The sequence below is a fragment of the Chelonoidis abingdonii genome, chromosome 25, assembly GCF_003597395.2.
Source record: "Chelonoidis abingdonii isolate Lonesome George chromosome 25, CheloAbing_2.0, whole genome shotgun sequence".
In the NCBI taxonomy this organism is placed as follows: domain Eukaryota; kingdom Metazoa; phylum Chordata; order Testudines; family Testudinidae; genus Chelonoidis; species Chelonoidis abingdonii.
The window spans coordinates 9293433-9313768 of NC_133793.1; the positions used below are offsets into that span (position 1 = coordinate 9293433).

Here is a 20336-nt window from a genome sequence, read left to right on the forward strand (position 1 = left end):
GAATCCTCTCGCCATATAGCGATCAGATCCAGTACCTCTTGTGCGGTCCATGCTGGTGCTCTTTTTCGATTCTCAGGAGACTGCATTGTTACCTGTGCTGATCAGAGCTCCACGCTGGCCAAACAGGAAATTGAATTCAAAAGTTCGCGGGGCTTTTCCTGTTTACCTGGCCAGTGCCTCTGAGTTCTGATTGCTGTCCAGAGCGGTCAGTGGTGCACTGTGGGATACCTCCCGGAGGCCAATAACGTCGATTTCCGTCCACACTAACATTATTCCGAATTAGTAATATTGATTTTAGGGTTACTCCTCTTGTTTTGAAGGAGTACAGAAATCGATTTAAAGAGCCCTTTAAATCGATTTACAGAGCAGTGTAGTGTGGACGGGTGCAGCGTTAAATCGATTTAACGCTGTTTAAATCGATTTAACGGCGTAGTGTAGACCAGGCCTAAGCTTGATAAGTTTATAGAGGGGATGGTATAATGGGATAGCCTAATTTTGGCAATTAATTCATCTTTGACTATTAGCAGTAAATATGCCCAATGGCCTGTGATGGGATGTCAGATGGGGTGGGATCTGAGTTACTACAGAGAATTCTTTCCTGGGTATCTGGCTGGTGAGTCTTGTCCACATTCTCAGGGTTTAGCTGATCGCCATATTTGGGGTCGGGAAGGAATTTTTCCCCAGGGAAGATTGGCAGACGCCCTGGGGGGTTTTCGCCTTCCTCTGCAGCGTGGGGCATGGGTCACTTGCCAGAAGATTCTCTGCACCTTGAAGTATTTAAGCCATGATTTGAGGACTTCAATGGCTCAGACACAGGTTTGATACAGGAGTGGGTGGGTGAGATTCTGTGGCAGGAGGTCAGACTAGATGATCATAATGGTCCCTTCTGACTTAAAGTCTATGATTCTATATTAAATATTTTGGGGTGGTATGTTTTGACTTATGCACAAAATATAGAGCAAGGAGGATCAATGTGGAGGGGACAGAAACATTCAGAATATGAGGTGTCTTGTAACTCCAGCAGTGATGTATGTTTGGATTGGTTTATTAGGAAAGCAAAAATAAATGAAGTTACTCAAAAGCAAATAGATTTTTAGTTTGCGGAAGAATGTGCTGATAAGAATGGAATGGATCTTTTCTAGTTCTTAGACTAATTGTTGTCTCCTTTATCTCTTTATAGTGGTATTTTATTGCTCTGATGTAGTTTGTTTAAGGCAGTGGTTCTCAAACTTTTGTGCTAGTGGCCCCATTCACATACCAAGCCTCTGAGTGTGACTCCCCCCCCTTACAAATAAAAAATACTTTTTAATATATTTAACACCATTATAAATGCTGGAGGCAAAGCAGGGTTTGGGGTGGAGGCTGACAGCTTGCGACCTCTCATGTAACAACCTCATGACCCCCTCAGGGGTCCTGACCCCCAGTTTGAGAAACCCTAGTTTAAGGTAACGTAAACTGAACAAAGTTACACAGTATTAGATCTTTTAAATTCACAGACAAAACCACAATGGAAAATAAATTGAGTTAAGACATTAATTGTGATCTATTGTCGTTGGGATTGTAGAATTTATGTGGTATGTAATATTGTCTTGATGATGTGGTAGAAACAGTTATAGACTGCTGAAATAGTAGGATGTAAAGGGACAATTTTTATAAGGCCTTAATTCAGAATTTCAGTTTATAAAGTCCTGTAAACCTTTTTGCTGCATTTACTTAGCTTTTCTGTTTAATTTACACTAGCTGAACTAGCACTGTGCCTCTATTCAGGAAAGCTAGTGATGGGGGAGAAATCCGTTAGCAACTGATTTGATCCTTCTGATTATTTGATCACCAACTTATTTTCTCTTGCCCCACCTCTTTCAATTTTGGAATCGGCCCTAGAATCAGATTATATCACTCAACAGTGGTTTATCGAAAAAAGTTTCCATATTAGAGGGTAATTAGCAGAGTGGAAAAGTTAAACTTGAAACAATGGGACCTTTGGATTGTAAAGTAAAGTTAAAACTGAAGGCTACAGAGTGTTTTATTTTAGCTAATATATGCCAGCATGGGGCGGGGGGGAATGAGTAACTAATTTGCCAGTCTTGAGGAGTTTAAGATGGGCAGAGTGAAGATTAGCCAGTTCAGATGACTGAGGAGTAAAGATGAGGAACTTGCTACTACAGCTGACCAGATTTTGGTAGCAAGCCAATACAAGAAGAGTTGTTTGGTGAGGGTCATGGCTGGTATTGTTCTGTGACTCCCATGTACTGTTGAGCCTTATTTGTTGTGTTTTTGTAGCTGAAATTGAGTTTTAGTACCGTAATTATAATTATCAGAGAGCTACAGTCTCTTCCAAGGCCTCTTTGACCTGAGTTGACAGAGCCCCCATGGTTCCTAGCAATACCTTCATCAGTGATTTAGAGACTAGCATGGAGAATACACTTACAAAGTTTGCGGATGATACCAAGCTGGGAGGGGCTGCAGATGCTTAGGAGGATCGGATGAAAATTCCAAATGATCTGGACAATCTGGAGAAATGGTCTGAAGTAAATAGGATGAAATTTATTAGGAAGGAACAATCAGTTGCACACATACAAAATGGGAAATGACTGCCTAGGAAGGAGCACTGCAGAAAGGGATCTGGGGGTCATAGTGAATTACAAGCTAAATATGAGTGAACAGTGTCACAGTGTTGCAAAAACAAACAGACAAAAAAACCACAAACATCATTCTGGGATGTATTAGCAGAAGTGTTGTAAGCAAGACTCAAGAAGTAATTCTTCTGCTGTACTCTGCTCTGATAAGGCTTCAGCTGAATGAAGTGTTGTGTCCAGTTCTGGGTGCCACATTTCAGGAAAGATGTGGACAAATTGGAGAAAGTCCAGAGAAGAGCAACAAAAACGATTAAAGATCTAGAAAACATGACCTGTGAGGGAAGATTGGAGAAGAGGAGACTGAGAGGAGACATAACAGTTTTCAGGAACATAAAAGGTTGTTACAAGGAGGAGGGAGAAAAATTATTTTTCTTAACCTGTGAGGATAGGACAAGAAATAATGGGCTTAAATTGCAGCAAGGGACATTAGGAAAAACTTCCTAACTCTCAGGGTGATTAAGCACTGGTATAAATTGCCTAGGGAGGCTGTGGAATCTCCATCATTGGAAATTTATAAGAGCAGGTTAGACAAACACCTGTCAGGGATGGTCTAGATTAGAATAATACTTAGTCCTGCCATGAGAGCAGGGGAACTCTCAAGGTCCCGTCCAGGTCTATGATTCTGTGATTGTGCAGTGAGCTTTTGCAGAATTGCTCAAGGCCTAACAATTGTCACAGTTTGATTTGTTGCCAAAATAATCTTGAACGGAGTAAAACCATCTGTGGAGACCCCCCTCTTCTGAGTTCTGTAATGTGCTGCTACCACCTGTAGGCCATCTCCCAACATGATCTCAGGCAGCTACCAAAGCATTTTCCTGAGTCACTGGGCAGAAAGGTCAGAAGTTCAGTGTGGTCTCAGAGCAATATTAATAAGCAAACCAATGTAATGGCTTCTTTTCTAGATTTTATTCTGTCAAGGCATTGATTTTAATCAAAACCAACTCAATCTTTTGAAGCATCCAGTAGCTACAATTACCAGAAGAAAGGATGCTGGTGTATCAGTCTTTGGTTTCTGCCCTTTGTGGTGCTGAAGCACCCCAAGAGGTAAAACTAAATAATGTATCATGAGTGAATTCTTCTGTGACTAAGCAGTTAACAAGCTCATCATGTTCCTTAGAAACAGCATCCTAATTTTTATTCCAAACAAGGTTTCGGTACTAATTTTTGTTTTGACAAATATGATTTGACATAAGAATAGTGGGAGTCAGGGCCTTTCATTTTTGATCTAGGTTTACATTGCTATGATGTGAATTCCTCTCTTATTCCTTTCAGTTGTAAGGTTGGTTATTAAAGTTAGCAAGAAGCCATTTGAAAACTCTTTGCTCTATAGCATTTAAACAGCCCTGCTCTATGCAAGACTAAGTATGATAGCTTTTTAATGACTTGTGCTGTTCACTTTGAGCATTGACACAATGGATTACTGTGGGGGGGTTGGGGCTTTTGTTTTTTAAAGAGCTTTACAGAAAACAAAAGATTCAGTTTCTGTTCAGTGAGAAACTTCAGAAGAGAATGTTGACTAGGCAATTGAGTCAGGACTTCTGGGTTTTATTCCCAGCTCTGCTGTTCATTCTGTGTCTGAGATTGGTACAAGTCTCTCAAACTCTCTGCTTCCTTTCTTTTAGAAAGGGAGCAGTACGCACCTGTCTCCCAGGGGTGCTGTGAATCTTAATTAACGGCTTTACCCATCATAAGAAGCTGCAGATTCAAGTCATCAGTATGCCGATGATTTCAGTGTTATGCATCTCTCTTAGCAGATGCGGCAAGGTGCTATAAAAACCTGCTAGATGTGGCAGCTAGATGTCACAATGCCCGCAAGAGAGAAACGGATGGATGAAGCACACATGGCTGCAGCTAAACTCAGACAAGACAGAGGTAAAGCTAACTGATAAAGGGAAGCACTTCTAGGAGCTGGCTAAGATGCCATCCGATGCGCGGCACTGAGGGCAAGCGTGCCCCCTTCTCCACGTGACAAAGGCAGTAGATAGTCTCAGCGCTGCCCCTTCCACACAGCAATGCTAGGAGAAACAGGCCATGCCCACTCCTGTCTGATGAAGATTTGACAACTGTGTTACCATGTCATCACTTGCTCTATGTTGAAGGAGATGATGCGACTCTGAAGTACAAGGGTGAAGCTGTTGAGAACTGGAGGCAGGGCATTTTTGGAGGAGGCTCCTAGATGGTGAAACATCTGACCAGAACAGAAATCAGGCCGAGCCGAAGTCTATTAGTGCCGAGGGCAAAATGCAAGATTAATTGTGGGAAGCTCGTGGCAAAATTATGCAAGGCTGAAGAGAGCTAGCGCAGGGGAAGAAGAGTCTCTCTTTGCATATACAAGTGCATGAGCACATTTTTCATGTCCTCAGGAACAGCAGCCTGCTGAGCAGAGCACGGTGTTCCTTTTAGAATGTCCTTGTGCTCTAACTGTCTGCAGTGGCCCCAGTTTAGCAGGGTATTATATCACCATCATTAGTCACTAGATCAAATTGATACTGTCAGTGCCTCTCCAACATCCTTGAGGCAAGTGATCCTGCAGTCCATGTTCTGGGAACTTCCGTGGAGCAGGAGTGGTGACCCCCAGCAGATCTGACCATATATTTGCAACTACAGCAAACCTCTATTTAAATGTGAAATGCTCCGTTTTTCTGTATCTAGACACAAGCTCACATTAAGTAGCACAAGACAGAGAACACCTTGCCGAAACTAAGTGTAGCAGCCTTTGGAGTTGCCTTGTGGTGGCAATTCTTGGGGCTGTAAACCTGCTGTTCATCGTGGTGATCTAATTCCTGGCATCAACATCAAGTGCGGGAGCCAGCTGGAGTCTTTGGAAATGGCAGCTTCTCCTTCTTTGGCTGCTAAACGAGTCCTTTTCAGCTACACGTTTGCTGAAAGCATCACTTGTAGATCGCCACTAATGAATCTTGAGGGATAGACTCATAGTTGAGAGTCTCTCAATTCTGGCCTTTGTTGTCATTTGCTATAAGGAGCTAGTGGAGGACAGATCAGTTGGTTGCTAGCACCTGTGAGGATTGCATATGAAAAATAGGCAGGTTTCCAGGGAAGATAAATGGTTCAGATTGTGTGACAGATATGAAGTATTTCCCTCTGTAAAGGGTCCCTGAGAGCAGAACTGCTAAAATGAGGGGTCCTTTCCTGGTGGGCTGTTACTTTGCATACCCGCTTAATTCAAACCTTCTGTGACAAAGGGGAAAGTGAACTTCAAGCTGTGTTGTGAACATATGATCCACTCTGTGGGCTCTCTTCTTGACTAGCCAATGTCTTGTGGTCTTTCTTTTCCCAGTAAGGCACGCACTGTGTTAGAACAGCCAGCAAGGCCCAGGGAATTGGACTTGCTGTAGAGCACAAGCCAACCTCTTCCTACCGTGCAAAGGGTTTGTTTCGAATGCAACCAAGGGGTTGGAAATCCTGCATCTGGCTGCACTGAAAGGCACTGCTTAGGAAAAACCAAAGGTTGTTTGCCTGAGTTATGGGCTGTGTCTTTTAACAGTTGGAGCTCATAAGAAAGCTCCAGAGCAGGAGACAGCAGCCCTTTGGGTGCAACAAATACAGAATACATTTTCTGGAAGCCTTGTGGGGCCAGGGGAATGTGTTCACAATATACTTAATGATCTCACAAGCACAAAAGGTTCTCTGTATTTCTCCCCTTTATCCCTTCATGTTCTTGCTCCTTCCCTTCTTTCCTAGTTGTGTCCCTTCCTTCCACTCCTGCTCACTTCCCAGCCACATACCTGCAAGTAAAGCAGCAAAGGGAAATCCACCTGTTACTGTAAATTACATCTTGCTGATCTGTCTGCATGTGAAGCATTGGAAGTAAGAACTAGAGGTGCTTTGCATGGCCACCCTCTGACACTTGTGTCGAAGGTTGCTGAGCCTTGATCCAGAAGATAAAACAACAGTGCTCTGAAGGCTTGAGGCTGTCTTTGTGTTGTGTCTGCCTCGTTGTATGTCGCTCCCAGAGAGATGGCAGAAGTGCTAAGCCAAAGGTATTGGCAGAATGTCTGGGAAAAGGGAGATGCTTTTGGGAAAGATTTTCTTCTTTTCTTTGATATGTTTTTAAAACTAGGACAGTTTCACTTTGCCCATGGGGCTCTTTATAACCACGGCAACCAACCAATTCATGGGAACAACATCAGGATGGATGTTCTAGCACAACAGGCTCTTGTGATAGCACCTTGTAATTCCTAGTGAGGTCCTGATTATAAACCTAAGCACGTGCAGAGCAGTTTGAGTTTGCAACGGTTGAATATCAGACCTGAACTTTGTGGTTGTAAAAGCTGCTGTGACTGAAGGTATGGCTACACTGGAGAGTTGCAGCGCTGGTGGTGGGTTTGCAGCACTGCAACTTACTCACCGTCCGCACTTGCAAGGCACATACAGCGCTGTATCTCCCTGGCTGCAGCGCTGGCTGTACTCCTGCTCTGCCTGGGGTATAACGATTGCAGCGCTGGTGATGCAGCGCTGCTCCGCCAGTGTGGCCACCAAAAGCGCTGTAATTGGCCTCCAGAGGTATTCGGAGGTATCCCAGAATGCCTGTTCAGCCACTCCCAACAGCGCTGCAAATGTGGCCACACTGCAGCGCTGGTAGCTGTCAGTGTGGCCACACTGCAGCGCTTTCCCTACACAGCTGTACGAAGACAGCTGTAACTCCCAGCGCTGTACAGCTGTCAGTGTAGCCATACCCTGAGAAGTAAACCCCTGGTACGCAACATTATATTCAAACTAGAGGCTGCCTGGTGTGTGTGCCTGGAGCTGATGGTCTTGGCCTGCCCGTGTTTGTTAAAGTGGTGGGTTTTTTGTTTTTTGTTTGTTTGCTGATGGTAGGTAGTGGAAAGGAGACTCAAGATGCAGTGCAGGGTGTGATTGTTGCTATAGTTATCTTAGTTCAAAGGGCTTTTCAAGCCTTAGTTTGTTCTAACACTGCTGGCAGGTGGCTGGCATACATGGGGAAGCTGTGACCTTGGGCAAGACGCTTAACCTCAGCAGGCCAATTTAATTACTGGTGTTGCTGCTTTAACATCAGTAGAGTTACACTAGGGATGAAGTTGCTAACGTGCATGTCTAAGCCCAGGTCTACACTAGCGGGGGGGTCGACCTAAGATACACAACTAAGATATGTCGCGTAGCTGAAGTCTGCATATCTTAGGTCAATCTACCTGGCCATGAGGACGGTGAGTCAACCGCTGCCGCTCCCCCGTCGACTCCATTTCCGCCTCTCATGAGCTGGAGTTCTGGAGTCAATGGGGAGCGCAATTGGGGATCGATTTTATTGCATCTATACTAGATCGATCCCTACCCGCCAGTCCAGGTAGTGAAGACCTGCTGCGAGTCTGGCAGAGCCAGAATTAGCCTGGTTCCCAGGCCCAAGCTCATTCCAGCTGCCTGGTTTTATACTGTACATTGCAAATAAAGCTGCTCTGTTCACTTCTCGTCTTAGCATTTATTTGCTGGGACCCCAAAGAAGAGCATGTTAGCAGCCCATGTACCAACAGTTGAGGCATGTCTGTACCAGGCGATCCCAGCTGCTGCTTCTGTTCTTTTTATATTTCACTTGGGTGAATGGAGCCTGTTTTTTTTTTTTTTTATTTTCTGCTTTGATTATTAGCATTCGTCTTGCTATTAGGACGACACATCTGTTGCGTATTGGCCTACATCCATGGGCTTATATGGGAATATAATCAGTGCAAATCTCTGTCTTAGCATAAAAGTAAACCTTAGGCTTCACGGTTAAGCAATGGAAGTAAGAAAAAATATTGATTGTGTTCAGATACTGTTGCCTGTACCCCAGAGCACCCTGGTCAGTAGTTACTGAGGCCTGGTCTGCAGTAGAAAATGAGGTTGATTTAACTACATCTGATAGGGTGTGAAAAACCCACACCCCAAGCAATGTAGTTAAGCCAACTTAAATCCCCATATACACAGTGCTGGATAAAGAAGAAGTCTTCAGTCAGCCTAGCTGCCACCTCTCGGGGAGGTGGATTACCTATGCCAATGGGAGAATCCTTCCCACCAGGGTAGGTAGTGTCTACCCTGAGGTGCTGCAATGGTGCCGCTGGAGTGTTTTAAGTGTAGACAATCCCTTAGAAGTTTAATGCTGTAGTTACATGACAGACATTTAAACTTGTTAGTGTCTTTGAATGTGCTGTTTGACATATGTCTTCCACAGCATTCCCCATATGGCCCAAAGGCTACGTGCTGAACCTCCTAGTGAGCCCTTGGCAGTGTATTCAAACCATCACCATTGCAGGACTAACTGACACCTTTCTCGACAGCCTCAAGAGAGGCCAGCAGTTAAAGACAGTGAAACTGAGAGTGAAGAAGACCCATTAACTCGTCCAGTTCATACCCCTGCTGGGGCAGGACTGTTCTTATGGTATCGCTTACCAGTGCCTTGTCTAGTGTCATTTTAAATGTTTTTAAAGCGGGGACTTCCAGCAAGTCCCATGAAGACTCTTCCATGATTGACTAGCCATGGAGATTCCACCTTCTTGTCCCTGGATTTGATTCCTCCAGGCTAGTTCTGAGGCATGTTAGCTTTGGGTGTTGCAGTGACTTTTTTGTACTGTTACTATCTGGTGTGTACAATACTGGATTCTGTTTCCAGAGCTGTCCATTCAGCACCTGTCACAATTGTTGCATTAACTCAATATTTGTTGGTGATTTTTGCAACTGAATTAGCAAGCTTAGACGAATGATTTGCTCTCTGGGTGGGTAAAAATAGAAACAGAGCTTCCTTGTTGCTTTCCTGGATGTCTCCATTCTTCTCTCTTAAAAGATTAAACACACTTGAGGCTTAGAACGGGGTGGTACAAGCTCTCCCTGGAAGTGATGAGCTGGAGAGTTGAAGCTTTGTATTACGACTGTACAGTACTTCTTCTGGACTGCTGTTTGTCTTCTCTCAGATGAAAACTTCAAACAGAGACTCTTGTAGTCATGAAAATGACTGTGGCCTCTTCAGTGAGAAAAGCATCAACTCAATTATTCTAGCCAAATTCACTTGCATTCTACCTACGTAAAAATTCTACCCATCATTTTAGTTGGAAGTGTTTTACTTTTTCACGCCAGTCCTGCACCTAAACTCTGTTGTGTGCTATTAGCAGTATTAAGTAGTTGTCACATTTCACCCCCCAGGTAGCTGCATTTCTCTGTGTGTGTGTGTGCATGGAGGGGGAAAGATGTCAAATAGTTATAATTAAATTTTCATTCAACATTAAATATTAACCATTGGTTAATCAGTGGCCATACCTTCACAAGCAATAGTAGTGCACAGCAACTGGACACTGATGATGGCTGTGGCGGAAAGAGGTGCTGAAAGTCTCAGAAGGAATCTGCCTCAGGCCAACATTTAGCCCATTGGCTACCGACTAGTCCAGTCTATAGTCCACACCTATCTCTGGAGATAGCCAAATTCCTGTTGCTGGAGAGAGAAGTCAGCTGGCCCCAAACACCTTCCCTTTCACTGTCCTGCTTGGAGCTGGATCTAGCCATTCTCAAGAGGATTTCTGGGTCAGAGAGCAGAGAGAGTCCACTAATGTCTTTTCCCCTCCTCCCTCTAACAGGAGAGGGAGTGCCTCAGTATCTCCCCCCTCTTCCCCAAAGAAGTGGTGGCTTCTGTCTGGTGACTGGGAGGGTCTCAGTGTGGTGGTGGTGCTGGGGAATCCCAAAGGATTAATCACCATCTGACTCCCAAGGGCAGTAACATTAAAACATCTCCCCAGGGTAAGAATAGGCTCTTTCTTTCATCTTGCTCTCAGCCATCAGCTTTGGGGCAGGATACCCCAATCTCCAGAGCTGTCTTTTGTCTGAATGTAATCTTCCTGTGATTACCCTGGAGCCAGCCAGTGTTTGAGTAATCAGATACTTTATCTCTTTAGAGTGGGTGGCTGATCTGAGAAGTATTCTCACTGATTAAAGATGACCTTCCACGAATGAGCAAAGCAGAGCCCTGGCTGGGGTCTGATAGGTTGCCCCAGAGATGCAAGAGAGAAATCAATGGGAGTTGCAAAGGCTTTACTGCACAGATGAATCTGGCCTGTCCAATTTCAGCAGGAAGTTGTGCCTAGGGTTTTGATTCTGTCTCTTGCATTAGATATATAGCTCTGGAAAGGTGAAATATTTTTTTAAAATGTCTCGCAGAGTCTTCCAAGATATCCCCTTTGGAAGTGTGTCTGTGTGTATTATAACAAACTGGCTAGCATCTATGTAACACTGTCTTCTGTATATTGGATGGAATGACAACCACTGGACTGTGTGTCATAAGCCCTATACAACTGACTGCTACTGACTATGCTCCTATAGGGCAGTGGTTCTCAAATGTATTTGATCTTTGTGTCTGTAGTAGTTTATGCCCCCTCCCCCAAAACAATTACAGATATGGGTGCTTCACTTGAATTAGTTTCAGTTTGAGTTGGGTTTGTTTTTTTAATGTTGCACAAATGAGCCAATGATCCAGTGTAGTAAGAATCAAAGCAAAACTATGATTGTGATCGATGCTTAAATGTGCACGCACATTGCAGCAAAAGGATTTACGTACAGTTGGCAACGACTTTGTATAATGCTAGGCAAGCTTCACAGCACCACGTAGAGTCAAATGCACAGTGCCATAGGTGCCTACTCTGTGGGTGCTCCGGGGCTGGAGCACCCATGGGGGAAAAAAGGGTGTGGCAGCCCCCCCCATCAGCTCCTCCCTCTGTCCCCAGCACTTCCCACCCCCATGGATCAGCTGTTCAGCAGCATGCTCTTGGCACTGAGAGGGAAGGGAGGAGCGAGGGCAGGGCACGCTCAGAATGGAGTGGAGTGAGGACGGGAAGAGGCAGGAAGGGGGCTTCGGGGAAGAGGTGAAGTGAGGGTGGGGCCTGGGGCAGAGAGGAAGGTTGAGCCCCGCTCCCCCCGGCAACTTAGAAAGACGGCACCTGTGCACAGTGCCATTTGAGGACCTGATGTGTCTGGAGGAACCAGCTTTGCTAGTTACTCATTGCTGTGGGTAAAATATGCACAGTAAGTGCCCCACCCCCAGCTTCTCACGCCCTCCCAGAATACAGTCTGTGCCCCCAGTGGGGTCTGCCCCCCATTCTGAGAACCTCTTGTAGAGAAAGGTGATAGTGGCGTGTGTGTTTGGAATTAGAAGATTTGGGTCCCTCTCAGAATTTCTGAATGGCCCTGTGTCATGACCCAGGGATCTCAGACCTCCTCCCTCCCCCTGCCCGCCCTCCTGCAATGCTCCAAACCTCCACCTGACAGCCCACTGGCAATAGCTTACTTGAGACTCACAAAGCCCAACCCCAATGTCAGACTCTGCCCCTGAGGTCTGAATGATGGAGTCCCAGAGCAGCTGATTGTCCCACTGGCCCAACGCCAGCAGCAGGAACAGAAAGCTGCCCAAAACTAGTGCGCTCCACCCTGCACTGGATTGTGTGCCTTGTGCCTCCTGCTTCCCTGGCTTCATTTCTGGCATTCCGACCTGACTTGACTCCTGGCATGTGAGTTGGGATTCCCAATCTCCGTTTGTCTCCTGCTTCTGACCTCCCAGGATCCCAACCCAGCCGATTCCTGACCCCTGTCTTGTGACTGCAGACTCTGGCTCCAGCTCCGACTACTGGATCTGGGCTGCCCATGATCTGGCCATGAGACCCTGGTGAAGTCCTGGACAGCCATAGAATTGTTACAAATTTTGTTTTTGCTCTGAGATTTCCATTTACATGGTGCCTCTCATCTATTATTAAAATAAAGTTTGTTGGGTTTAGAGAAAAAGTCACATACAGATGCTGCAGATCACTTCGGATGTGGCTCAGAAGACCAGAAACATCTAAAAGACCCTTGTACAAAACACACAGCCTGCATTTCTTCCGATATCCCTGTGTTCAAGGAGTGTTTAAAACAAGGCAAGGGACAAATGATCAGTGAGGCACGCCCTCTTTTATAAAATACAGAGGCAGAAAGCCAAACAACTTGGAATCATACTGGAACGAAGAGCAGAGCATATTTCTGAACCCTCAGAGGGTTTCATGTATTTGAAGGCAAACATAAAAGGCTCTGTAAATGCAAACACTATTTTATTTTTCATTTAGATTCATCATCCCAGAAAACGGTGACATTGTCTCTTTGTCCCTATTTAGTTTCAGCAAATCCAACTTTTTATTATTGTCTCTTTGCAGATTATGAAAGGTTTGGTGGATTATATCATCATATTAAATCGAGCCCATTAGTGTGTTACTCTCAGAAGATCACAGTAATGGGCTGTGCCTGAGGCAGTGCTTCACTGTTTTTCTTCTTAAAGTGTTTTGCCTGTGTCCATGTTGCTCAGCGCTGGTACATTTCTCCCTGCTAGTAGGAATGCGCATTAAAAATCACGTAATCGTTAATATTGCAGAATCATTAGGGTTGATAAAAACAGCTCTGACTGAGGCGATGTCGTTTTTCATGGTCATTGCATTTTGTAAACAAGCTACATAACCGTTAGTTGTTCTTTTTTTTTTTAAGACCAATCTTGTAGATCTGGTGGCTGTTTGACTCCATCTGCAGCTCTTCTATAGATAGTGCCAGTTAGATGATCATTTTCCAAGTCTGTGAAAGCGAATGCATTTCCAGTGGTTGGCTCCAGTGCATCTCCCCCCAATTTTTGTTGCAGACGGCATTTGGAAGCCGGCAATCTGTAGATGCGCAATCAAGTCTTGGTTTGGGTTTCATAAAGTCAGTCATGTGCTGACTGGTTGAAAAGTGTCAAAACTACAATCTCGTAACATCACCAAAGTAAGTCAGGGTGCCTTTCTTAAAGGGAAACAAGAATATTTAAAATAGAAATCGGTCCAAACTAAACATCTAGATCCAATCACCTGCCTTTTGGGAAATATGGTATATTGTCTGCCCAGGGGATTATTTTTTAAATAAAGAAAGGCTGAGATCTCAAGGTTTGTTGCTAACTATTCCCCATAGTTCACTTTTCCCCCTGCTCTCCAACTTACAGACATACCCCACGTCCTGGGAAGGTTTCTGGGTGTAATCCAACAGATGTTTCTTGTAGTAAGTAGTACTGTAATTAGAACCACCACTAGAGGGCACTCAAAATGTTCTGTCCCAATATGAATGCTAGATAGGAAAGTTCTGACCTGGACCTGGCGTTTGTGGCTGAGACCCATTTTTAGTTTAATTTAGTTGATTTAAAATGTGAGAGGAAATAGTTGAGCCAAAGCAGCAGCGTCCCTCATGAAAGCTCCTGGGATACAAGTCGAGTGTTTGAGGCTTTGTGGTTGGGAGGGAAAGGGGAATGGTGGTACATAAGAACGGCCATACTGGGTCAGATCAAAGGTCCATCTAGCCCAGTATCCTCTCTTCCGACAGTGACCAATACCAGGTGCTTCAGAGCACCTGGTATTGGCCACTGTTGGAAGACCTCTTCAGAACAAGTAATCATTAAGTGCTCCCTGTCATCCATTCCCAGCTTCTGGCAAACAGATGCTAGGGACACCATCCCTACCCATCCTGGCTAATAGCCATTGATGGACCTACTCTCCATGAATTTATCTTTTTTTGAACCCTGTTATAGTCTTGTCCTTCACAACATCCTCTGACAAAGAGTTCCACAGGTTGACTGTGCGTTGTGTGAAGAAATACTTCCTTTTGTTTGTTTTAAACCTGCTGCCTGTTAATTTCATTTGGTGACCCCTAGTTCTTTTAGCAGTAAACAACACTTCCTTATCTACTTTCTCCACCCCAGTCATGATTTTAAAGAGCTCTATCATATCCCTCCTTGGTCGTCTCTTTTCCAAGCTGAAAAGTCCCAATCTTATTAATCTCTCTCCATACAGAAGCTGTTCCATTCTCCTCGTCATTTTTGTTTCCCCTTTCTGAAAATTTTCCAATTCCAATATATCTTTTTTGAGATGGGGTGACCACATCTGTGCACAGTATTCAGGAGAGTTGTTACCAGCAGCATCACCCTCTGCAGAAATTAATGCTGAATCAGGGCCCCCTCTCCTTGTTGTCCAGTTGTCTTAGGAGAGTAGGTGTCAGGATTGGGGAGAGAGATGTGATACCAATGGAGCAATGCTTGTGTGCCTCTAATCTTAATGTAAGGGCAAAGCAATAACTTCACACACAAGTCCTACTCCAGTGGGTGTTCAGAAAAATGCAGGAAATGATGGTGAAGCTTTAATTTGCCTTTTTGGGGGGCTGTGTAATGGGTAGCTTCCAAGTGAAGAGTTGTGTATATTGGGTTATGAAGGAAAATGATGGCCTCCAATCTCAAAGTCCAAGCCCATAGGGAAGTGACCTGTGTTCTCTTTTACCTCCCCTGCTGCAATGCCTTCCGATGACTAGAAGGACTTTTAGGGACTCGTAGCCACCAGAAATGAAACTGTGTCACTGAGATCCTTGGAGAACATGTCTCTGCTGCTGTTCACAGTACTAAACTATTTAAATCACACTGATACCAGCTTACATGGGCTACAATTCCATGTATCACCATTCCACATCTCAGCACAGGATACCGCATCACTGTCTTTTGTTGAAAGTCTTCCTGTGTGGTCCCAATTGCTTTCTACGGAAAGTCTGACATGGATTTTTATGTGGTTGACATGGCAGATCCAAGTACTTGTGAGGGACTGTACTTAGTCTCCGTACGCTTCATTGCCCTCGCTGGAGAAAAATGGGCACACTCATGGATAACCTTTCTGTTAGTTAAGTGAGTGGAGCTGGCCCTTGAGCTCACCAGGTCTCTGTTAAGCGTCCAAGGGCTTCGTTTTTAATCATGCTGCTGCCACCTAATGCCATTTATCATATATTTGTAGTGGGAAACCATGAGACATCACATGCCACAAATGGAGGCTCAGTGTTCCACAGAATAAACAATATATTAATATTACGTTATCTTGAGTGTCATCTTTCACAAATTAAAGTATTGTTCTTGGCCTTCACCAAGCAGTACTCAACCCCACCTGCACCAGGGGTTCTGGTGGCCCAGCTCCAAAGTTCTGGGCCTTGGTTTTCTGTCATGAGATATTCAATCTCACTCTGGGGGTGGCATCTTGGAGACCGTGGTGAGCGGGGCTGAAATTTTGTGACTTCTCCACAAGCAAGGCAGTGTCATTGGCATAGTCTTGGTTGGTAAAACTTCTTGATCAACCTTGATTTCGATGAGAGGAACGGCAAGTCCTAAGATCCCGTCAGTGGCTTGACAGAATAGTGCCTGGGGGAGAATGCGTCCCTGCTCCACACCTGAGGTTATGTAGAAATGTGACAAAAGTCATGAACCAAGGCACACTTTTGCACCAATATCTGCGTGAAGATCATATACTAGAATTAGCAGAACATTTGGAACACCAACTCCTTTCAGTGCAAGCCAAACTGCTGAGCTGTCGACTGAGCCAAAAGGCACTTTGAGGTTGATTACATGTGCAACATGAAGCAGACTGGTTAAATCCTCTGTGCAGTTCAGCCAACACAGGGACCAGCTTCCAACTTGCCCTGGGGGTGCTCTACCCCTGTTAAGCCCCCGCCCCACCTCTTCCTGCCCCCACTCCATCCCAGGCCCTACCACCACTCTGCCTCTTCCCCCAAGGCCCTGCCCCACCTCTTCCTGCTCCACCCCAGACCCACCTCTTCCAGGCCATTTCTGCCCCCTCCCCCGAGTGTGCCCCATCCCTCTCCTCCTCCCTCCCTCCCTCCCAGTGCCTCCTGCATGCTGCAGAACAGCTGATCTGCAGTAGGAAGGATGCATTGGGGGGAAAAGGGAGGAGAGCTTGGCTGCCGGTGGGTGCTAAGCACACGCTATGTCAGTCAGAATCCAAAGGGTAAGTCCAGTGTCCATTGTTGACTGTCCTGCCGTAAAACCTGACTGCTGTGGACAACAATGTGTGTGAAGAAGCACCTGTATCCTACCAAGCAGAACATGAACAAAGACCTTTCAGGGACTGAAAACAATGAGATTGGCCTGTAGTTGCCACACATAGTGCAAGATCTCTGCCATTGTACAGGGACACTATGATGCCCTCTGGCCTTCCTTCAGTCATTCATTTTGTTGCGTTGCATGCTCTTCAGCCGTGTTGCCAGGATGGACAAAAACACCCCCGCACGCTGTGCTCTCAAACTCACCATTGATGCAAGAAGGGGTGCATGTCCTGACCCTGCCTGGTGGATTTGCAGGATTGATCCAGTTCTAGGCACATCACCACATGGCATCTGTTGCAACATCATCAACCGTGGTCACTCTGGCTAGCACAATGGTCCCTAGTAGACGATGCATGTTTGATGATGAACTCACTGGGTAGCCGGACAACCGTGTTTTGGAACCAGATTAGACAGAGACTGAAGTTTGGGTGTGTAGCCAAGTCAGGGCAGGGCTTTGCATCTGAAGGGCTGAAATGTCACAAGCTGTTCTGATTTCAGGTACATTCCAGAACTGGAAAATAAGGCCAAGATTTGCAGATGTGACTAGTGATTTTGGGTGCCCAACTTGGGGCCCATTTTTCAGAAACTGCTGAGCATCTGCCCTCTGAAAATCAGACCCCTTTTAAAGATCCCAAACTCACTAGTCCTGTTTGAAAATCTCTGGGCCAAGCTCTTTTCACAGCCTCTGTCCATTTAAATTCAGGTCTAGATGCCAAGGGGAACATTCCCAAAGTTCAGCAGGTTCCCACCTGAAGGTCTGGTCTGATGTATGTCTAGTATATAGCCAGGTACTGTTGCAGTTCTTAACCTAGCCTCAGCAATTGCTCTCATCCTGTCCTAACATGCTGTTGTTTTACCATATTGTTAAAGATGGAAATGGAGGGAGCATCTTAAAAGGTCAATACTTTCTCCAATGTGCACAGCCACCTTTTGTGTTAAAGGGTGAAATGAAAATGAACCTGATTAGTTGATATCCCAAAATGGAAGGTGAATAAGATTTAAACACGTTGTTCTTTGTTTGCCAATACAGGGGGCCTTCGAGGGGCTACCATAGTGGATGCCTTAGACACTTTGTACATCATGGAGCTTGGGGAGGAATTCCAAGAAGCGAAAAGCTGGGTGGAGAAGAGCTTTGACTTGAATGTGGTGAGTCAGTAATTGAAAACGTCAGTCTGTGCTGCAAAAATGCCTGGTACGTCCCTTGGTGTGTCATAGTAACAGCAGCTGGATCCAGGGGTATTCTGCTAGGACAGTCTGTGAAGGGAAAAAAATAGTTTGCAAGGGCAATGAGTCAGATTCATAGATTGCAAAGGCCAGAAGGGAACATTGTGATCTAACTAACGCTCTGCATAGCACAGAGCACTGAACTCCACCCAGTGATTCCTGCATCCATCCTTAATTCCTGAGGTCTTCAGCAGAATGAGCCTGAACAGGGTGTAATGCTTTTTCAGTTCGAAAATTACCATTTTTAGAAATTCCAGGGGGGTTTGATTAGTGTAAACAGGAGACCTCCAGCATATGTCCCCCACATCGAACTCCCCCATGATATCTGTTTTTCTTTCTGCGTATTATGGACTGATCACCCTGCTCTTATGAAGGGAATTTTTTTGACACCCCTCTTTACAAATGATTAATCACTATGTCTATGTCTTATGCAAAGGCAGCACAGGACTCCAAAGCTAACGAGAAGGGCAGGGGAGAAAAGGACAATTGTGCCAGGGTCCTATGTTCTCAGGACCCCCAAATGTCTGTAACATCTGTGTAATAAGGGGATGGGCCCCAAATTTCTCTCTACGGGGCTGACCCCAACCACAGTGCTGGGACACTAGGTAAATATGAAAAATGAAGAGCTCTGGCTACAGAATGGCCAGCACTCCTTCCTGCATGTTCCTTGAAGGGCTCCCTTCTACATACAGAGTTGGTCTTCGCTTGCGAGATGGGACCACAGCCTGACGTGGTGGTCTGTGGAGGCCATTAAACTCAAAATCCCATTAGAATTTTAATTTCCTTGTGTCTGTCCTAGTTAGTACATGGGGAAAAATGGTTCTCCCCATGTGAAAAATGAATGCAGCTGCCTTTTTAGAAAAATATCATTTGGGAATGGATGGCCGTCGTGGATTCATAATAGGAAGATCACATCTGATAAATTAGGTTGAATGCTTTTAAGTATGTTACTGAATCGATAAACAAGGGACAGAATCGATGGGGAGATAATTTATCTGGATCTGACAAAAGCTTTTACTCCTGGCCCACACATAGATTGATTGGCAAAGACTAAAATGAATGTTATGGATTGATCACTGGAGTCAGACATGCAGTGCAGAGAGAGAAGGGTTGAATTTAATTAAAAAATTGGCTTTGAGACAAGAAGCTGACCTAGTCATGCAGGGGTGGGATGGTGACCTTGGCTGGAGAGGGGAATCCAGTGCTAGGCTTAAGAAGGAAATGATTAGGAAGGAGAGAGTGTCATTTCCAAAGCAGCCACATTTCCTGCGGAGATAATTTGCCTGCGTGGGGACTAAAATCAGTTTCAGAGCTACAAAGCAAACAGTCTCAACAGAGGAAGCTCCATTATCAGCTGTCAGGAACATGTCACGCCAGGGCTGTTTGTTCCACTCGCTGTCCATTAAACACAGTAAAGCTGGAGGAACTGGTCAGCAGGCTGGACCCAGACTCTCTGACAGATGGTCCCTCCCTCTGCAACCAGCCCCCCCCCCCCCCCCCCCCCCCGCCCCGCACCCAGGATATCTGCTGTCTTCAGGGATGGTGGAACGCTCAGCAACTAGATTGAGGGGAGGATGGGGCCTGACTCAGGCAATGGGGAAAAACAGACAGTTCAGGTCTGTGGCAGAGCAGCTGTTTGGATTTACTGACTAATGGCAAGTGTGGTGTAGATACCTAGACAGACCATTGACTACGTGGGAAGTGCAAGTTAGCTTTGAGAAATGTGAGACAGTGAGGCCGAGGGACCAAAATAATCACTGGACTCTAAAGAGGATGCAGCACGGATGCCTGTGTTAACCAGCATCAGTCTGTGTGTACAGCAGTGCTCCATGATCCTGATTAATTTATAGCCTAAAAACTAGTGCCCAACAAACAAACCATTTGTTGCTAATTGCTGCTATGTTAGGTCCACTGATTTTATTTCCCAACCTGGATCTTTTGTTTTCTCCCCTCCTGCCAGTCCAGCCTTTTCCAGGTTCTCCCTCTGTCTCCCCCTTTATTCCTACGTGATCTTGAGCTGCTTCCTTGGGCTTTTGCCTCCCTCTCTGGATGGCAAATTGTGTCTCAGATCCTTCCAGCCTTCCCTGAGAGAAGACATCTGTTTTCATGTGTAACCCAGTGGGATTGTTGGAAGGGACAGATTAATGCAGTGGGTAGAGAATTCCTGCTTCTCTATCCCATTCGCTGAAATCACTGCACTCTTGTGAGAGCCTCCTGTTGGTAGTTTTATGTGTTTATTTGAGGGGAAGGAATAATTTGCCTGGCAGGTTCACAGTCCAGGAGCACAGCTTAAAAAGCACAGTTTGAAGGCAATTGCTTTGACATTTGCTGATCGGGAGTTGGAATAAAATAGATCTTAACTAGTTCCAGGTGAGTGGCTTCCTAAGAGGTTTAGTGAACCACATCACTGCCTGTTCACCATCTCCTAACAGGGCACGTGGGCGCTGGTTTGTTTGTCCCCCACTCAATGTGGCAGCAGATATGCCACCCTGGGCTGCGGTCCTGTCAGGTTTTACAAACTAAGTAGGGTTGAGCATGGTAAATCCTTGAGTGGAGACCTCCAGAGAACATCTGGAC

General features: G+C 45.4%; 1 protein-coding gene across 1 annotated transcript in view; it reads left to right on the top strand.

Moving 5' to 3' along the window:
• The window catches only part of MAN1C1 (mannosidase alpha class 1C member 1), a 92695-nt gene that overhangs the window by 41763 nt on the left and 30596 nt on the right, over positions 1–20336 (top strand). The window contains exon 4 of the mRNA XM_032789512.2: positions 17566–17681. Within this exon, the coding sequence (XP_032645403.2) occupies positions 17566–17681 (116 nt within the window). The remainder of the gene's footprint in view (positions 1–17565; positions 17682–20336) is intronic.